The 14,251-nt window shown below is 40.9% G+C and overlaps 1 protein-coding gene and 1 long non-coding RNA gene across 2 annotated transcripts in view; one reads left to right on the top strand and one right to left on the bottom strand.

The window, feature by feature from the left end:
• The first annotated feature begins 1,138 nt into the window (after nucleotides 1-1,138).
• Nucleotides 1,139-2,046, top strand: LOC111970638 (uncharacterized). Its single transcript, XR_002878139.2, has 3 exons — nucleotides 1,139-1,355; nucleotides 1,636-1,698; nucleotides 1,810-2,046. It is a non-coding gene; the product is annotated as an uncharacterized lncRNA (long non-coding RNA).
• An 8,674-nt stretch (nucleotides 2,047-10,720) lies between these two features.
• LOC111970246 (engulfment and cell motility protein 2-like) overlaps nucleotides 10,721-14,251 on the bottom strand; it is a 50,512-nt gene continuing 46,981 nt past the window's right edge. Inside the window, 1 exon segment of the mRNA XM_070445644.1 lies at nucleotides 10,721-12,696. Within this exon segment, the coding sequence (XP_070301745.1) occupies nucleotides 12,496-12,696 (201 nt within the window). The 3' untranslated portion in view covers nucleotides 10,721-12,495.

The raw sequence follows: 14,251 nt of genomic DNA, 5'->3' as shown, positions 1-14,251 counted from the left end.
TAGTTTTCCTCAGTTCTTTGCTCTGTGTTTGAATGTTAGCACCCAGCCCTAGTGATGCTGTGAACATTTGTTGCGCCAGTTGGACTCTCTTGTGGTACTCTGTTTTGTTCTCGTTTATTTATTTTTGATTATCTTTTGAGGCTTTTTCCTGCTGTACCTACCACCTTGTGGATTTACCTTTTGACTTGGAGGATTACCTTTTTCTCTTGGAATTACTTTTGACGTTGTGGATTTATATTTTTGCCTGAAGAACGTTCCTTTTTTCTTTATTAAAACACTGTCTCAAGTACTGCTGTGTCTGCCTCATCTTCTGGGTTCTGCCGACTATTAGTGGCTCAGTTTGCTAAGTGACTGTTTCTCACACCGGAGACCCGAGTTCGTAACCGGGTCCTGACAGCTTGTACTTCCTGGTTTGGGGTTTATCTAAATTTATGAAGGGGAAGCTCCAGATAGCCCAGAATAAGCTGATCAGGGTAGTATTGAAGGTGAGTCTACGTACTCACATAGGCAGGAGCTGCTTTCAGGAACTAACCTGGCTGCCTGTTGAGGCTAGGGTGTCCCAGATTAGACTAGGTTTGGTTTACAGGAGTATTTATAGTCCTGCGCCCAGATATCTAAGTGAGTTTACTTTCCTCGTGTTAGGGATGCACACAATCCCAGCACCAGATCAGGTGTTGCTGATGTGTGCTTATATAGGTTCAGGAGTAATGCTGGGAAAGGTACTTTCTTGTATACTGGAGCCTCAGAATGGAATGAGTTGCCTCTGCCTATAAAAACAACGTCCTCTCTGGACAGCTTTAAAAATAAAGTTAAAATATGTTTGTCTTCTGTGCCCATATGAATAACCCCTATGATGTAACTGGAATGATGAGATGTTCTTCTATGTTTTTGTTTTATTATTTCACTGCCATACTGTGTTTGATCTTGTCTAGCCATCTTGTCTCAAGAGGACCACAATGGAAATAAGTCCCAGACTTTATTGTGTTATCTTCTATGATTTTATTCATGTGCATGTATGGCTTTTAAGTTTTACGTGTGCTTGTTTTTTTTAAATGGTCGAATTAATAAACTGAAAGAAAAGAAAATCAACATCGCTGACTTTGGAGTCAAGCAAAACCAACTGAACAGACGAGGCGACGTGAGTCATTGCAATGGAGCTGAGGTAACGGTAACCGGTCTGGACTGTTGTTGACTGGGCAAGCGTTAGACACTGGAACACTTTGTTGCAACTGTAGTTGAAAGTTTGCGTCTTTTGTGTTTTGTGTAACACCTTCCCAGCAATTAATGTTAGCAAGTTACTCAACCGCAACTAAATTTGCAACACAGTTTATCCGTGTAGTTACCCCTGTTATTAGGTAAGTTAACGTTAGTTACTGTAGCTAGCTTCCAGCTCAGATGACGAGTACTGTAATACATTTTGTTGACAGATTCGTTTTTGTAATGTTTTGTTAGCTCCACCTCATTTAGCTAGACTGAAGTTGACGTAGCTAATGTTTGCTGAAAAATAAATGTCCCTGTATTTACTGTGTGGGTGTGTTTGTGTGTGTTGACAAAGCATACAAGACAGGTAACTTGTTAATGCCAACTAATATATTTGGGTTCAGTTGTCTTAACAAAACGTTTGTTTGTTTTCAGGATGACATCTTCATCCCTGAAACTGTTTTCATCCTGGAGGAGACTGTGCAGGAGGCAGGGGTGGTACATGCAAATCCATGTTATTTCTAAGACTATTGTTTATTTCAAGTATATGCAGTGATTCTTGAATATACCTGTAGCCTAATAGATGCCTGAATTGTTTTCTACCAACAGGAAAGAACGGTTAGTACAGCATGCTAAACTGACCTCTGGGTGCCAGAGTGTTGCTGTGCTGCGGTGGAAAAGAGGTCCACCGGGACCATCACTAAAGAGCTCGGGCCCAGCTAGATTGAGCTCACGACCATCAGCATACAACCGAGGCCTGCCCCTATACGCCCCAGATGGAGCTGATGGAGAGTGAGATCAGTGAAGACCATAACTCGCTATATGAACCTGAGAGCTRAGAATCACAATCATCACAGTGCGAGCCAAGATGTACTATCAATCACTTTGGGGGAGTGGGATGGTGTTCCGAAAATGGAGAAGGAGCAGGCCAGTCAACAGCGAATTCAAAGATACACCCATCCATAAAGGGAATCGGAGTGGAATTTTTACCCGTTTCAATGGATGTGCTACCATGTCCCGGTTCTGCTGTTTCGACTCTCTCTCAACCTATGAATGCTCAGCTATGAAAAGCGAACTGACATTTGCTCCTGAGGTGTTGAACTGTTGCACCCTCTAGTCTATAACCACTGTGGTTATTATTTGAATGTAAAAGGGCTTTTATAAAATACATTTGGTTTTACGCTACTGTTATTTTTCACTATCTTTTTACTGTTTTTATTTCTTTACTTACCTATTGTTCACCTAATACCTTTTTTGCACTGTTGGTTAGTAAGCATTTCACTGTAAGGTCTACTACGCCTGTTGTATTCTGCGCACGTGACAAATAAACTTTGATTTGATTGATTGTTCGCTGTGCTGGATGCTGTGTACTGTCTGAGTGATGGGTCATTTTTATAGTATCTGTAACATATTTTGGTGTGTATTTAATCTGCATTTTAACTTCTTAAAGTGGCAATCAGCAGTAGAAACAATAACCACTCAAATTCATAACAGAGGTAGTGGAAGGGACTGACCATCCATGATATCAAAATTGTAATACTGTTTCTATGATCTGTTTCCACTACCATGTACCCAGTTCGCTTTGGATAAAGGCATCTGCTAAATGGCATATATATTATTAAAGTCTACTTTGACCATGCCAACTAGCTTGGTCAAAGTAGTATCAACTTCTGTTGATACTAAATCTTTTGGAAGTATTAAGGTTTAGTAGCACAGAACTATTTATATCTTTGTAAAACTTGCAAATTACTTTAATAAAATGTTCACCAAATCCAAAAAGTTTAAGAGACCTAAAGAGAAAGTCATGTTCAATTGTGTCAAAGGCTTTACAGAAGTCCAGAAATAGGACAACCGCATCTGAGTCAATTGCATCTGAATAATCTATAAGGTCCAAGACTAAACGAATGTTAGAGCTTATGTGACGGCCCTTCATAAATCCTGTTTGATTCTCATTTATAATGGTATCTATTCCTTTCGTTAATCTTTTGGCATAAACCAGAGCAATCAATTTGTAATCAACATTTAATAAAGTAATTGGTCTCCAATTGTCAATGAGAGAGGGGTCTTTATCAGGCTTCGGAATCAATGAAATAAGGCCCTGTTTCATAGTGGAGACCATTTCCCCATTATTAATGCAATCTTGAAACATATTGAAAATCGGGTCTTCTAGCAACTCCCAAAACTGTCTATAGAATTCAACTGACAGGCCATCAGGGCCAGGTGATTTCCCTTTTTTCATTGAATTCAGAGCCTCTCTAATTTCACCAATTGACACAGGTGAATCGCAAACTGAGTGGAAATCATCCTCAATTACCGGGACACAATTCTGAATGTGGCAAATGTAACTTTCACAACCATCTTCCTGAAATTGAGAGCTGTAAAGGTTTTCATAAAAGGAATTGACAAATGCTGATATTGTAATGGATAAAACATAAAACATCGTTAATTTTGAGTGCAGTTATAGATTTTCTTTTGTAGTTTCTCTTTTCAAGTGCAAAAATGTAACTAGTGTTTCTTTCCCCCTCTTCAATCAATTTTGCTCTTGACCTTACAAAGGCGCCCTTTGCCAGATCCGTGTAAGTCTGTTCTAATTCTAGTTGTAAAGACCTGAACACAGACTCCTCTTCTTCAGATAGATTATCTTTCTTTAGAAAACTGTCAAGCTTGCTCATCATCTCCTTTTCTCTATGGTTCTTTAATTGCACCAGCTCTTTGGCGCGTTTAATGGCTACCACTCTGACTTTATATTTGAAAAATTCCCATCTACTWCCATGACCCAAGTCTTTTCTTGCAAAAATATCTTTAGCTAATGATTTGATGTTTTCAATGAGATCAGTATCTTTAAGAAGTGTATTGTTTCATTTCCAATATCCTCGAGTACCTTTWGATTTTTTAGTAGCTTGTAAATTCAGGGAAATCAAGTGATGATCAGAAAAGGGAGCCAACTGATGATCTACATCTATAACAAATTGTAACAAAAAAGGAGAAATTAGGAATAAATCTATTCTAGATTTACGTGACATAGTTTTGTTGGTCCAGGTATAACCCTTAGCATCCGGATTGAAATAACGCCAGGCATCCTCAACACAGAGATCCTTGCATAATGTAATGATAATGTTACTATTTTGAGGGTTTTGACTCGTTCTAGGAGGAAAACGATCAGCAGATGCATCAGGTGTTTCGTTAAAATCCCCTGAAATAATTAGAAAAGCCTCTGAGTATTTGTTGTTTAAATCCTGTACTTTCCTGGTAAATTGGGTAAAAAGGGTCTTATTAGGAGCATGTGAGTTATGTCCGTATACATTACAGATTATGAAAATAGCATTGTCAAGTTTAACAGTTACTATGACCCATCTGCCGTCTTGTGAAGATGTGGATTCTAGAATGTCACCTTTAAACTTGTGTATAAGTGTCAAAACACCAGCAGAATGATTTGATCCATGACTGAAATAGGCCATATCTCCCCATTGTGCTTTCCAAAATTTCAAATCACTTTCACCCGAATGAGTTTCCTGAAGAAGGACAAAATCTGCATTACTGCGTTTACAGTATAAAAATAAAGCTTTCCTTTTTGTAGAATTTCTCAAACCCCTAGGCATTTTGGGGAGTTCCAAAATGTTCTCTCCTGCCAGTGACGCAACAATGCAATATGGCGATTTACAGTTAGCTGGCGTTCTAAATCATACTGTTTCCTTTCCCCTTTAATGGGACTGACATAAGTGCATGTGATACCGAAAAGCCTATTACAGTTCTATTGTTAAGACAGTCACCATTTCGTTACAATATATTCATGCCTAGAATAAAAAACTCCAGGTTTCCGTCATAAGAGTCAATTAAATAAATACATTTTGGGGGGGAAAAACTAATCCTGTGTGAATCGTCCTCTGGAATAACGCACATGCTTGGAAAATAATTATATAACACGGTAAAGAAAATGCTTATCAGCATAGAATGCAGCATGTCATCCCATGGGATCTGTCAAGGCAGTCCACAGCAGGAATATCACTGAAATATTCTAGTTCCTACACATCACCTTCTATATTCAAACAAAATAGGCCTTTTATTGTCTTAAGTTAATGAGCAAATGCAAAGCTTCATGCACATGCCAATCCTCTCTATAACGCAATATTAGTTTTCCTAGTAGGACTCCCAATAATGAGGTGGTGTGTACATGTGCGCAGAGTCGAGCAAGAGCCAGCTCCTTTGATTTCAACCACAGGAGTCAAGAGTTGACCCCAAAAACCCTGGAGTACTTCACCCATTACCATGACAACCACGGGTTGTCTAATGTTGGTGGGGCATGTTTAACCTTTCTGAACCACCCATCCCGGATCCGGGATAATTGTCATCAGAAACGCTGACTAGCATAGCCTAGCCTAGCGCCACAGGTATATAATATAATATAATTTCATGAAATCACAAGTGCAATATTGCAAAACACAGCTTAGCCTTTTGTTAATCCATCTGTCGTCTCAGATTTTGAAATTATGCTTTACAGCGAAAGCAATACAAGCGTTAGTGTAAGTTTATCGATCGCTTGACAAAACAATAAGTACACCTAYCATCAGGTAACTCGGTCACGAAAATCAGAAAAGCAATCAAATGAATCGTTTACCTTTGATGATCTTCGGATGTTTTCACTCACGAGACTCCCAGTTAGACAACAAATGTTCCTTTTGTTCCATAAAGATATTTTTTATATCCAAATACCTCCGTTAGTTTGATGCGTTATGCCCAGGAATCCACCGGAAAGAGCGGTCYCGACAACGCKGACAAAAATTCCAAATTATATCCATAATGTCCACAGAAACATGTCAAACYTTTTTTATAATCCATCCTCAGGGTGTTTTTCAAATATCTATTCGATAATATATCAACCGGGACAGTTGGCTTTTCACTAGGACCGGGAGTAACAATGGCTGCCTTTCRCTTTTGCGCACAACTCACTCTGAGAGCCCCCACCTATCCACTTACGCAATGTGGTCGTTCACGCTCATTCTTCAAAATAAAAGCCTGAAACTATGTCTAAAGGCTGTTGACACCTTAGGGAAGCCATAGAAAAAGAAGTCTGGTTGATATCCCTTTATATGGGCAATAGGGATGCATAGGAACAGAGAGGTTTCAAGAACAGGGGCACTTCCTGATTGGATTTTCCTCAGGTTTTAGCCTGCAATATCAGTTCTGTTTAACTCACAGACAAAGAAATTACAGTTTTGGAAACTTCAGAGTGTTTTCTATCCTAATCGGACAATTATATGCATATTCTAGTTTCGGGGGCTGAGAAATAGGCAGTTTCAAATGGGTACGTGTTTTTAGCCAAAAACGAAAATATCGCCCCCTAGTCTTAAGAAGTTTTAAACATGTTTTGATGATACWCCTGAATCACTATTATCAATAAAAACAAATATTGAGTGTACTTTTAATAAAGCTGAGATCTACTTCGAAGTGCATTTGCTTACAGCTTTTTTGCTTAGTCTTTGCTTACAGCCTTTGCTTACAGCCTTACAAAACAACACATCTGCCACGCTGATCCTCAACACGGGCCCCTTTGGGGTGCATGCTAAGTCCCCCACTGTACTCCCTGTTCACCCATAACTGTGTGGCCAAGCCCGACTCCAATACCATTAAGTTCGCTAACGACACAACGTTGGTAGGTCTGATCACCGACAACTATTTGACAGCCTATTGGGATGAGGTCAGAGACCTGGAAGTGTGGTGCCAAGACACCAACCTCTCCCTCAACGTGATCAAGACAAAGGAGATGATTGTGGACTACATGAAAAGGAGGGCTAAGCACYCTCCCATTCTCATCGACGGGGCTGTAGCGGAGCAGGTTGAGAGCTTCAAGATCCTTGGTGTCCACATCATCAACAAACTATCATGGTCCAAACACACCAATACAGTCGTGAAGAGGGCACGACAATGCCTATTCCCCCTCAGGAGACCGAAAAGATATGGCATGGGTCCGCAGATCGTCAACAAGTTATACAGCTGCACCATCGAGAGCATCCTGACTGGTTGCATCACCGCTTGGTGTACATCACTGGGGCCAAGCTTCCTGCCATCCAGGACCTATATACCACGCGGTGTCAGAGGAGGCCCTAAAAATTGCCAAAGACTCCAGCCACCCTAGTCATAGGCTGTTCTCTCTGCTACCACACGACAAGAGGTACCGGAGCGCCAAGTCTAGGTCCAAAAGGCTTCTTAACAGCTTCTACCCCCAAGCCATAAGACTGCTGAATAGCTGATCAAATGGCTACCCGGGCTATTTGCATTGACCCCCACCCATTTTTTTAGGCTGCTGCTACTCACTGTTTATTATCTATTATCAATGCATAGTCACTTTACCCCTACCTACATGTACATATTACTTCAATTACCTCGACTAACCTGTACCCCCGCACACTGACTCTGTACCGGTACCCCATGTATATAGCCTCGTTATTATTTTATTGATGCTCTTATTTTTTACTTTAGTTTGTTTAGTAAATATTTTTCTTAAAACTGCATTGTTGGTTAAGGCCTTGTAAGTAAACATTTCACGGTAAGGTATTCGGCGCATGTGACAAATAAAATTTGATTTGTTTTGTTTCAGATCTACACATGTGCCTACGGAGTAGAGGTTAGGGTTTCTTCTAGACAGGACAGAGCATAACTACTGGTCCAATAAGCACATGCCCTAGAGCTATCCCTTATTAGGACAGTGGTTAGGAGGACGTTGATGGAATATTCTCAGAACCCACCGAAAACTGGACACAATGTTCTTGCAACGTTCCCATGAAACTTGTCTAGAACATTCATATCTTAAATTATAAGAACATGGTAACCACGTTCTGGGTATGTTTTGATATTTGACATTAAAGGGAATGGTCTCTAGGAAACATTCCATGCACATCAGGAAACATACCTATGAAAACGTTAACGACCTAATGAGACTCCTAAGGGAATGTTCTCTAAAGTTGTGGGAACGTTTGTTACCTGTGTTCCAAGCCTAAAATGTCTGTACTAACATATTTCACTTCAACCCATGCCAGATATCCCTCCGGTGGTGTAATGACTATGGTGGACAAGATCTGTAACCTGGTGGATGGCAACCTGAGAAACATCTTTACAAGCAAGAAAATCTAACAAAAGGTGAGTCAGATCATTTAACACTGTTGAAGTTCCTTTAAAAGTACCATCACGTGCCAGTTATGKCAGTATTTATTGGCCAACAAATATAATCTGTAGATGTCAAATTTCAAACTGGGGAATGAGGTTACGAAGCTAAATCCGTTACATAGAGAAGCAACACATTTCTACTTGATTTCATCATCTAGATGGAAGAATGCAGTAATCAGCTGGGCGTCCCAATGAACTCCATCCTTCCCCTAAAGGACTATGAGGAGGGAGATGTAAATGAGGATGTAGACGTGCTGCTGCTGAAACCTATCATCCAAATCACACATTTTGCGAAGGACTACATATGGGACCTTCAACACCAGGAGAGTTGCACTCTAAATGGAGCTTGATGTGGTGTACTGTTAACACCACCAAGTTGTGTCAAACTGCTTTTGAAAACATTGTGGGCATTTCCAGTTTGCCTTGGATGTATTGCATTTTTTTTTGCTGTACTATAACTTGTCTTTTGATAAGAGAACCAGTTAAATTAGTTAGAAATGTATTGGTACATTTTGAATTCTTCACAAAGATAATTGATACATTTTGAATTCTTTATAAAGATAACTGATGAAATTAGGTATTATACTGTACAACATTGACTACAGTTTTGTTTAGTTGATCCTGTAGTAGATGATTGACTCTCCAATATAATGTAGAGGAGTCAAACTTGGATACATGCAGATATACGGTGGTAAACAGGTGTGAAAAGCTAAAGACAATTTAAAAACCCTCTTTTCCAGGACAAAATACCATACCAGTTTAGCTTTGTATTTATTCACACAAAACATTTTTTTTAATAAGGCAACACAATATATACAGACAATGATTTATACACTGCTCAAATAAATAAAGGGAACACTAAAATAACACATCCTAGATCTGAATGAATGAAATATTCTAATTAAATACTTTTTTCTTTACATAGTTGAATGTGCTGACAACAAAATCACACAAAAATTATCAATGGAAATCAAATTTATCAACCCATGGAGGTCTGGATTTGGAGTCACACTCAAAATTAAAGTGGAAAACCACACTACAGGCTGATCCAACTTTGATGTAATGTCCTTAAACAGTCAGAATGAGGCTCAGTAGTGTGTGGTGGCCTCCACGTGCCTTGTATGACTCCCTCAAACGCCTGGGCATGCTCCTGATGAGGTGGCGGATGGTCTCCTGAGGGATCTCCTCCCAGACCTGGACTAAAGCATCCGCCAACTCCTGGACAGTCTGTGGTGCAAACGTGGCGTTGGTGGATGGGGGCGAGACATGATGTCCCAGATGTGCTCCAATTGGATTCAGGTCTGGGGACCGGGCGGGCCAGTCCATAGCATCAATGCCTTCCTCTTGGCAGGAACTGCTGACACACTCCAGCCACATGAGGTCTAGCATGTCTTGCATTAGGAAGAACCCAGGGCCAACCGCGACCAGCATATGGTCTCACAAGGGGTCTGAGGATCTCATCTCGGTACCTCATAATGGCAGTCAGGCTACCTCTGGCGAGCACATGGAGGGCTGTGCGGCCCCCAAAGAATGCACACCCCACACATGACTGACCCACCGCCAAACCGGTCATGCTGGAGGATGTTGCAGGCAGCAGAACGTTCTCCACGGCGCTCCAGACTCTGTCACGGTTGTTCACGTGCTCAGTGTGAACCTGCTTTCATCTGTGAAGAGCACAGGGCGCCAGTGGCGAATTTGCCAATCTTGGTGTTCTCTGGCAAATGCCAAACGTTCTGCACGGTGTTGGGCTGTAAGCACAACCCCCACCTGTGGACGTCGGGCCCTCATAGAGTCTGTTTCTGACCGTTTGAGCAGACAACATGCAACATTTGTGGCCTGCTGGAGGTCATTTTGCAGCGCTCTGGCAGTGCTCCTCCTACTCCTTCCATGCACAAAGGCGGAGGTAGCGGTCCTGCTGGCTGGGTTGTTGCCCTCCTACGGCCTCCTCCACGTCTCCTGAGCCTGTCTCCTGGTATGCGCTCCATGCTCTCGACACTACGCTGACAGACACAGCAAACCTTCTTGCCACAGCTCGCATTGAATGTGCCATCTGGATGAGCTGCACTACCTGAGCCACTTGTGTGGGTTGTAGACTCCGTCTCATGCTACCACTAGAGTGAAAGCACGCCAGCATTCAAAGTGACCAAAAAATCAGCCAGGAAGCATAGGAACTGAGAAGTGGTCTGTGGTCCACCACTGCAGAACCACTCCTTTATTGGGAGTGTCTTGCTAATTGCCTATAATTTCCACCTGTTGTCTATTCCATTTGCACAACAGCATGTGCAATTTATTGTCAATCAGTGTTGCTTCCTAAGTGGACAGTTTGATTTCACAGAAGTGTGATTGACTTGGAGTTACATTGTGTTGTTTAAGTGTTCCCTTTATTTTTTTGAGCAGTGTATATGAATACCATATTTACATTTAAAGTTAATTCGTGACAAACATGTCATTCAGTACCAGCACTAGCCTGAACACAGTCATGGTTCAGCAAGTCATGTAAAAGAGTACCAGATGCTGAAGCCTCTTCAAAAGTCTCCTTGTTGGTGTCCATTAGAAACCCTACTTGGTTCAATGTGGAATTTTGTAGAATTCTCTAAGCAGCTACAAGCTTTTGAAAGTGATGTCTCTTACATAACATCCCTTTCCGATTGTGTACTATGAACAATGGGACATCAAGTATCAAGACCCAGAACCCTTTTGCAAAGGAAAGACTCAGAACAGAAACACTTTTGTTGAAATAACTTCCAATACAAGACCACTAAATCCTATTAATTTACGTACAGCGCAACCAAACTCAAATAGCATATACTGAGCACATTTCTTGTTACTTTCATTAGCTGTGTAAGATACAACAAAAACATATCCGATATTGAACATCTTGATCATTGAGGATTCATGTTAAAGACATTTTGGCAATCTCCTGACCTACTAATGCCAGAGAATATGATGGATGACTTCAGAGTGCTGCATGGTGAAAGCTCCATTTGTTTAGTGTAAAACGTCTCCACATACAGATCGCTATTTGGCAACTGGGACTATACAAAGTAGAACAATTATAGAAGAAAAACGTGACAAGCCTACAAATGGCTTACTGCTTGATCTGAGAGCTCTGTTGCAGAGAACAGACAGTTTGATACCTAGCTTATTAGTCTTTCTCAATATTTCTCATTAACCACGTCTCTGAAGTCAAATTAGCAGGTTGCTAGAAAGTTAGTGTTCCTTCTCTTCACTGCTGAGACTGAATTCACAATAATTTACAAAAATATAATTATATTCTGCATAACAAACATCAATAATATAGATTAGTACTGAATTTGAAGATGAGGACATGGAGAGTGACTTGAAAACAACACCTTGGCCCATGAACTATCAGTTCAAACCACACCTGGGTTCAAATGCATGATTATTTGCTATTTATATAATTGTGTTTGAGTATTTTCAAATAATGTGGCTTGAATCAACTACTTCTATTGGAAGTCTACTATTTGAGAGTATTTTCAAGTACTTATTTCAAATACCTGGGTTAAATGCATGGGAGTGTATTTAAGTCAGTGCATTTGAGATTCGTCAAATACATGCCAATACGTTCCAAGTGTATTTCCAAATAGATTCCAATATTCAACTACTTGTCTATTCAAATAAAAAATATCTGAATATTTACTTCGAAATGTATGTGAAAGTAATTGAGATATTTGGAATAGTATTTGAACCCAGGTCTCGTTCAAACAGATCTGGTTCTGTTGTTATGCATGAAGATATAGTAGGACTCAGCTGTAACTGTTCAAAACACACAGAGCTTGTTTTCACACATACAGTTGATAAGGCCATGAAATTGTGTTAATTATGTGTTACAAAACGTTAAGGTTTGTATCAAGCTCATATCATAATAGTGATTTAAATACGATGGTACACTTATTGGTAGTACCCTGCCTGGATTATTTGTGGGCAGTTGGATTTCAGAGCATTAGACAAGCGAAGTTGAGTTCAAGATGTAGTGGTTAAGGGATGTGTATGGATTCCTGGTCTTACTATACATAAAACGCACACTCGCAATTATGCCCGCCCACACACACTACAGTCTTTCTCTCACTCATACATATGTAAACACAAACAGGCCTTCCACACACACACTTCTCAGCCGTAGTTGTAGGTGAAGTTGTAAGTGCTAGGCTCCTTTGGCACGGGGGGAGGGGCTTCGGGTATGGTGATGTTCTCCAGGTCCAGGAGGCGGAGCTTCATCTCCATGGAGATGAGCGTGTCCAGGTCGCTGCGTGTGAGGTCACTGCCCATCTCTCGCCCCAACAACGCACACAGCCCATCAGTCCAGATACAGTACTGCTCCATGCACAAGTAGGCAGGCAGGAACACACAGACACACACACAAAGCAGACAGCGAGCACAGGTCAGATAACATACAGTTGAAGTCGTAAGTTAACATACAGTTGAAGTCGTAAGTTAACATACACTTAGGTTGGAGTCATTAAAACTRGTTTTTCAACCACTCCACAAATTTCTTGTTAACATACTATAGTTTTGGCAAGTCGGTTAGTGCATCTACTTTGTGCATGACAAGTCATTTTTCCAACAATTGTTTACAGACAAATTATTTCACTGTATCACAATTCCAGTGGGTCATAATTTTACATACACTAACAGGCTGACTACACCGCTCTTGCGTGCGCGTTGCAAAATTAATGTAGAAATCTATGTTATTCAATTATTGCGCGCGCCAATGAGCGTCTGCGTTGCCAAGGGCTAAAATAGAAATCAGTTCTATTTCTGACGCAGATCGCACTGCAAGTTCTGCCTCTCCCATCTGCTCATTGGTTTATAGAAGCAGGTACCCACGTGCCATCTCCTCATTGGTTGTACCCACGTGGGTGACTGAAAGACGAACGAGGTCAGTGGCGGTAATGCACCTAATTTATGAAAGTTGCCAATCGTAAGATAAAGTCAAGAGAAGAAAAAGCCTGGAAGGAAGAGAGATGACTAGAAAAAATTCGGTTGACCGTTTTATGTGTGGATTAATTGGCGGAGTAGAGGACCTTGTGCATTTCAGGTAAAATAACAACTCAATGTTTATATCCCAGGACAAATTAGCTAGCAACAGCAAGCTAGCTAAATAGGACAAATTAGCTAGCAAGTGCAAGCTAACTAGCTAAATTGCCATAAAGGTTTAATGCTTTTCGACCTGTCTCCAAATTAATATAATTGGTTCAGAGTTTGTTTTGATTCTTTAACCTGCGTGTCCTGATCGCGTTTGGTGTGGGGGACAAAATACATTTATGCACGATGGCGCACGTGCACAGCCGGTTTGGGTTCCGTGTAAGTTGACTGTGCCTTTCAACAGCTTGGGAAATTCCAGAAAATGATGTCATGGCTTTAGAAGCTTCTGATAGGCTAATTGACATAATCTGAGTCAATTGGAGGTGTACGTGTGGATGTATTTCAAGGCCTACCTTCAAACTCAGTGCCTCTTTGCTTGACATCATGGGAAAACCAAAAGAAATCAGCAAAGACCTCAGAAAAAAAATTGTAGACCTCCACAAGCCTGGTTCATCCTTGGGAGCAATTTCCAAACGCCTGAAAGTACCACGTTCATCTGTACAAACAATAGTACGCAAGTATAAACACCATGGGACCACGCAGCTGTAATACCGCTCAGGAAGGAGACACATTCCTAGAGATGAACGTACTTGGTGCGAAAAGTGCAAATCAATCCCAGAACAGCAGCAGAGGACCTTGTGAAGATGCTGGAGGAAACAGGTACAAAAGTATCTATATCCAGAGTAAAACGAGTCCTATATCGACATAAGCTGAAAGGCCACTCAGCAAGGAAGAAGCCACTGCTCCAAAACCGCCATCAAAAAGCCAGACTACGGTTTGCAAC

Source organism: Salvelinus sp. IW2-2015, linkage group LG11 (assembly GCF_002910315.2).
Source record: "Salvelinus sp. IW2-2015 linkage group LG11, ASM291031v2, whole genome shotgun sequence".
Taxonomy (NCBI): Eukaryota; Metazoa; Chordata; class Actinopteri; order Salmoniformes; family Salmonidae; genus Salvelinus; species Salvelinus sp. IW2-2015.
This window is presented reverse-complemented; position numbering and strand designations above follow the sequence as displayed.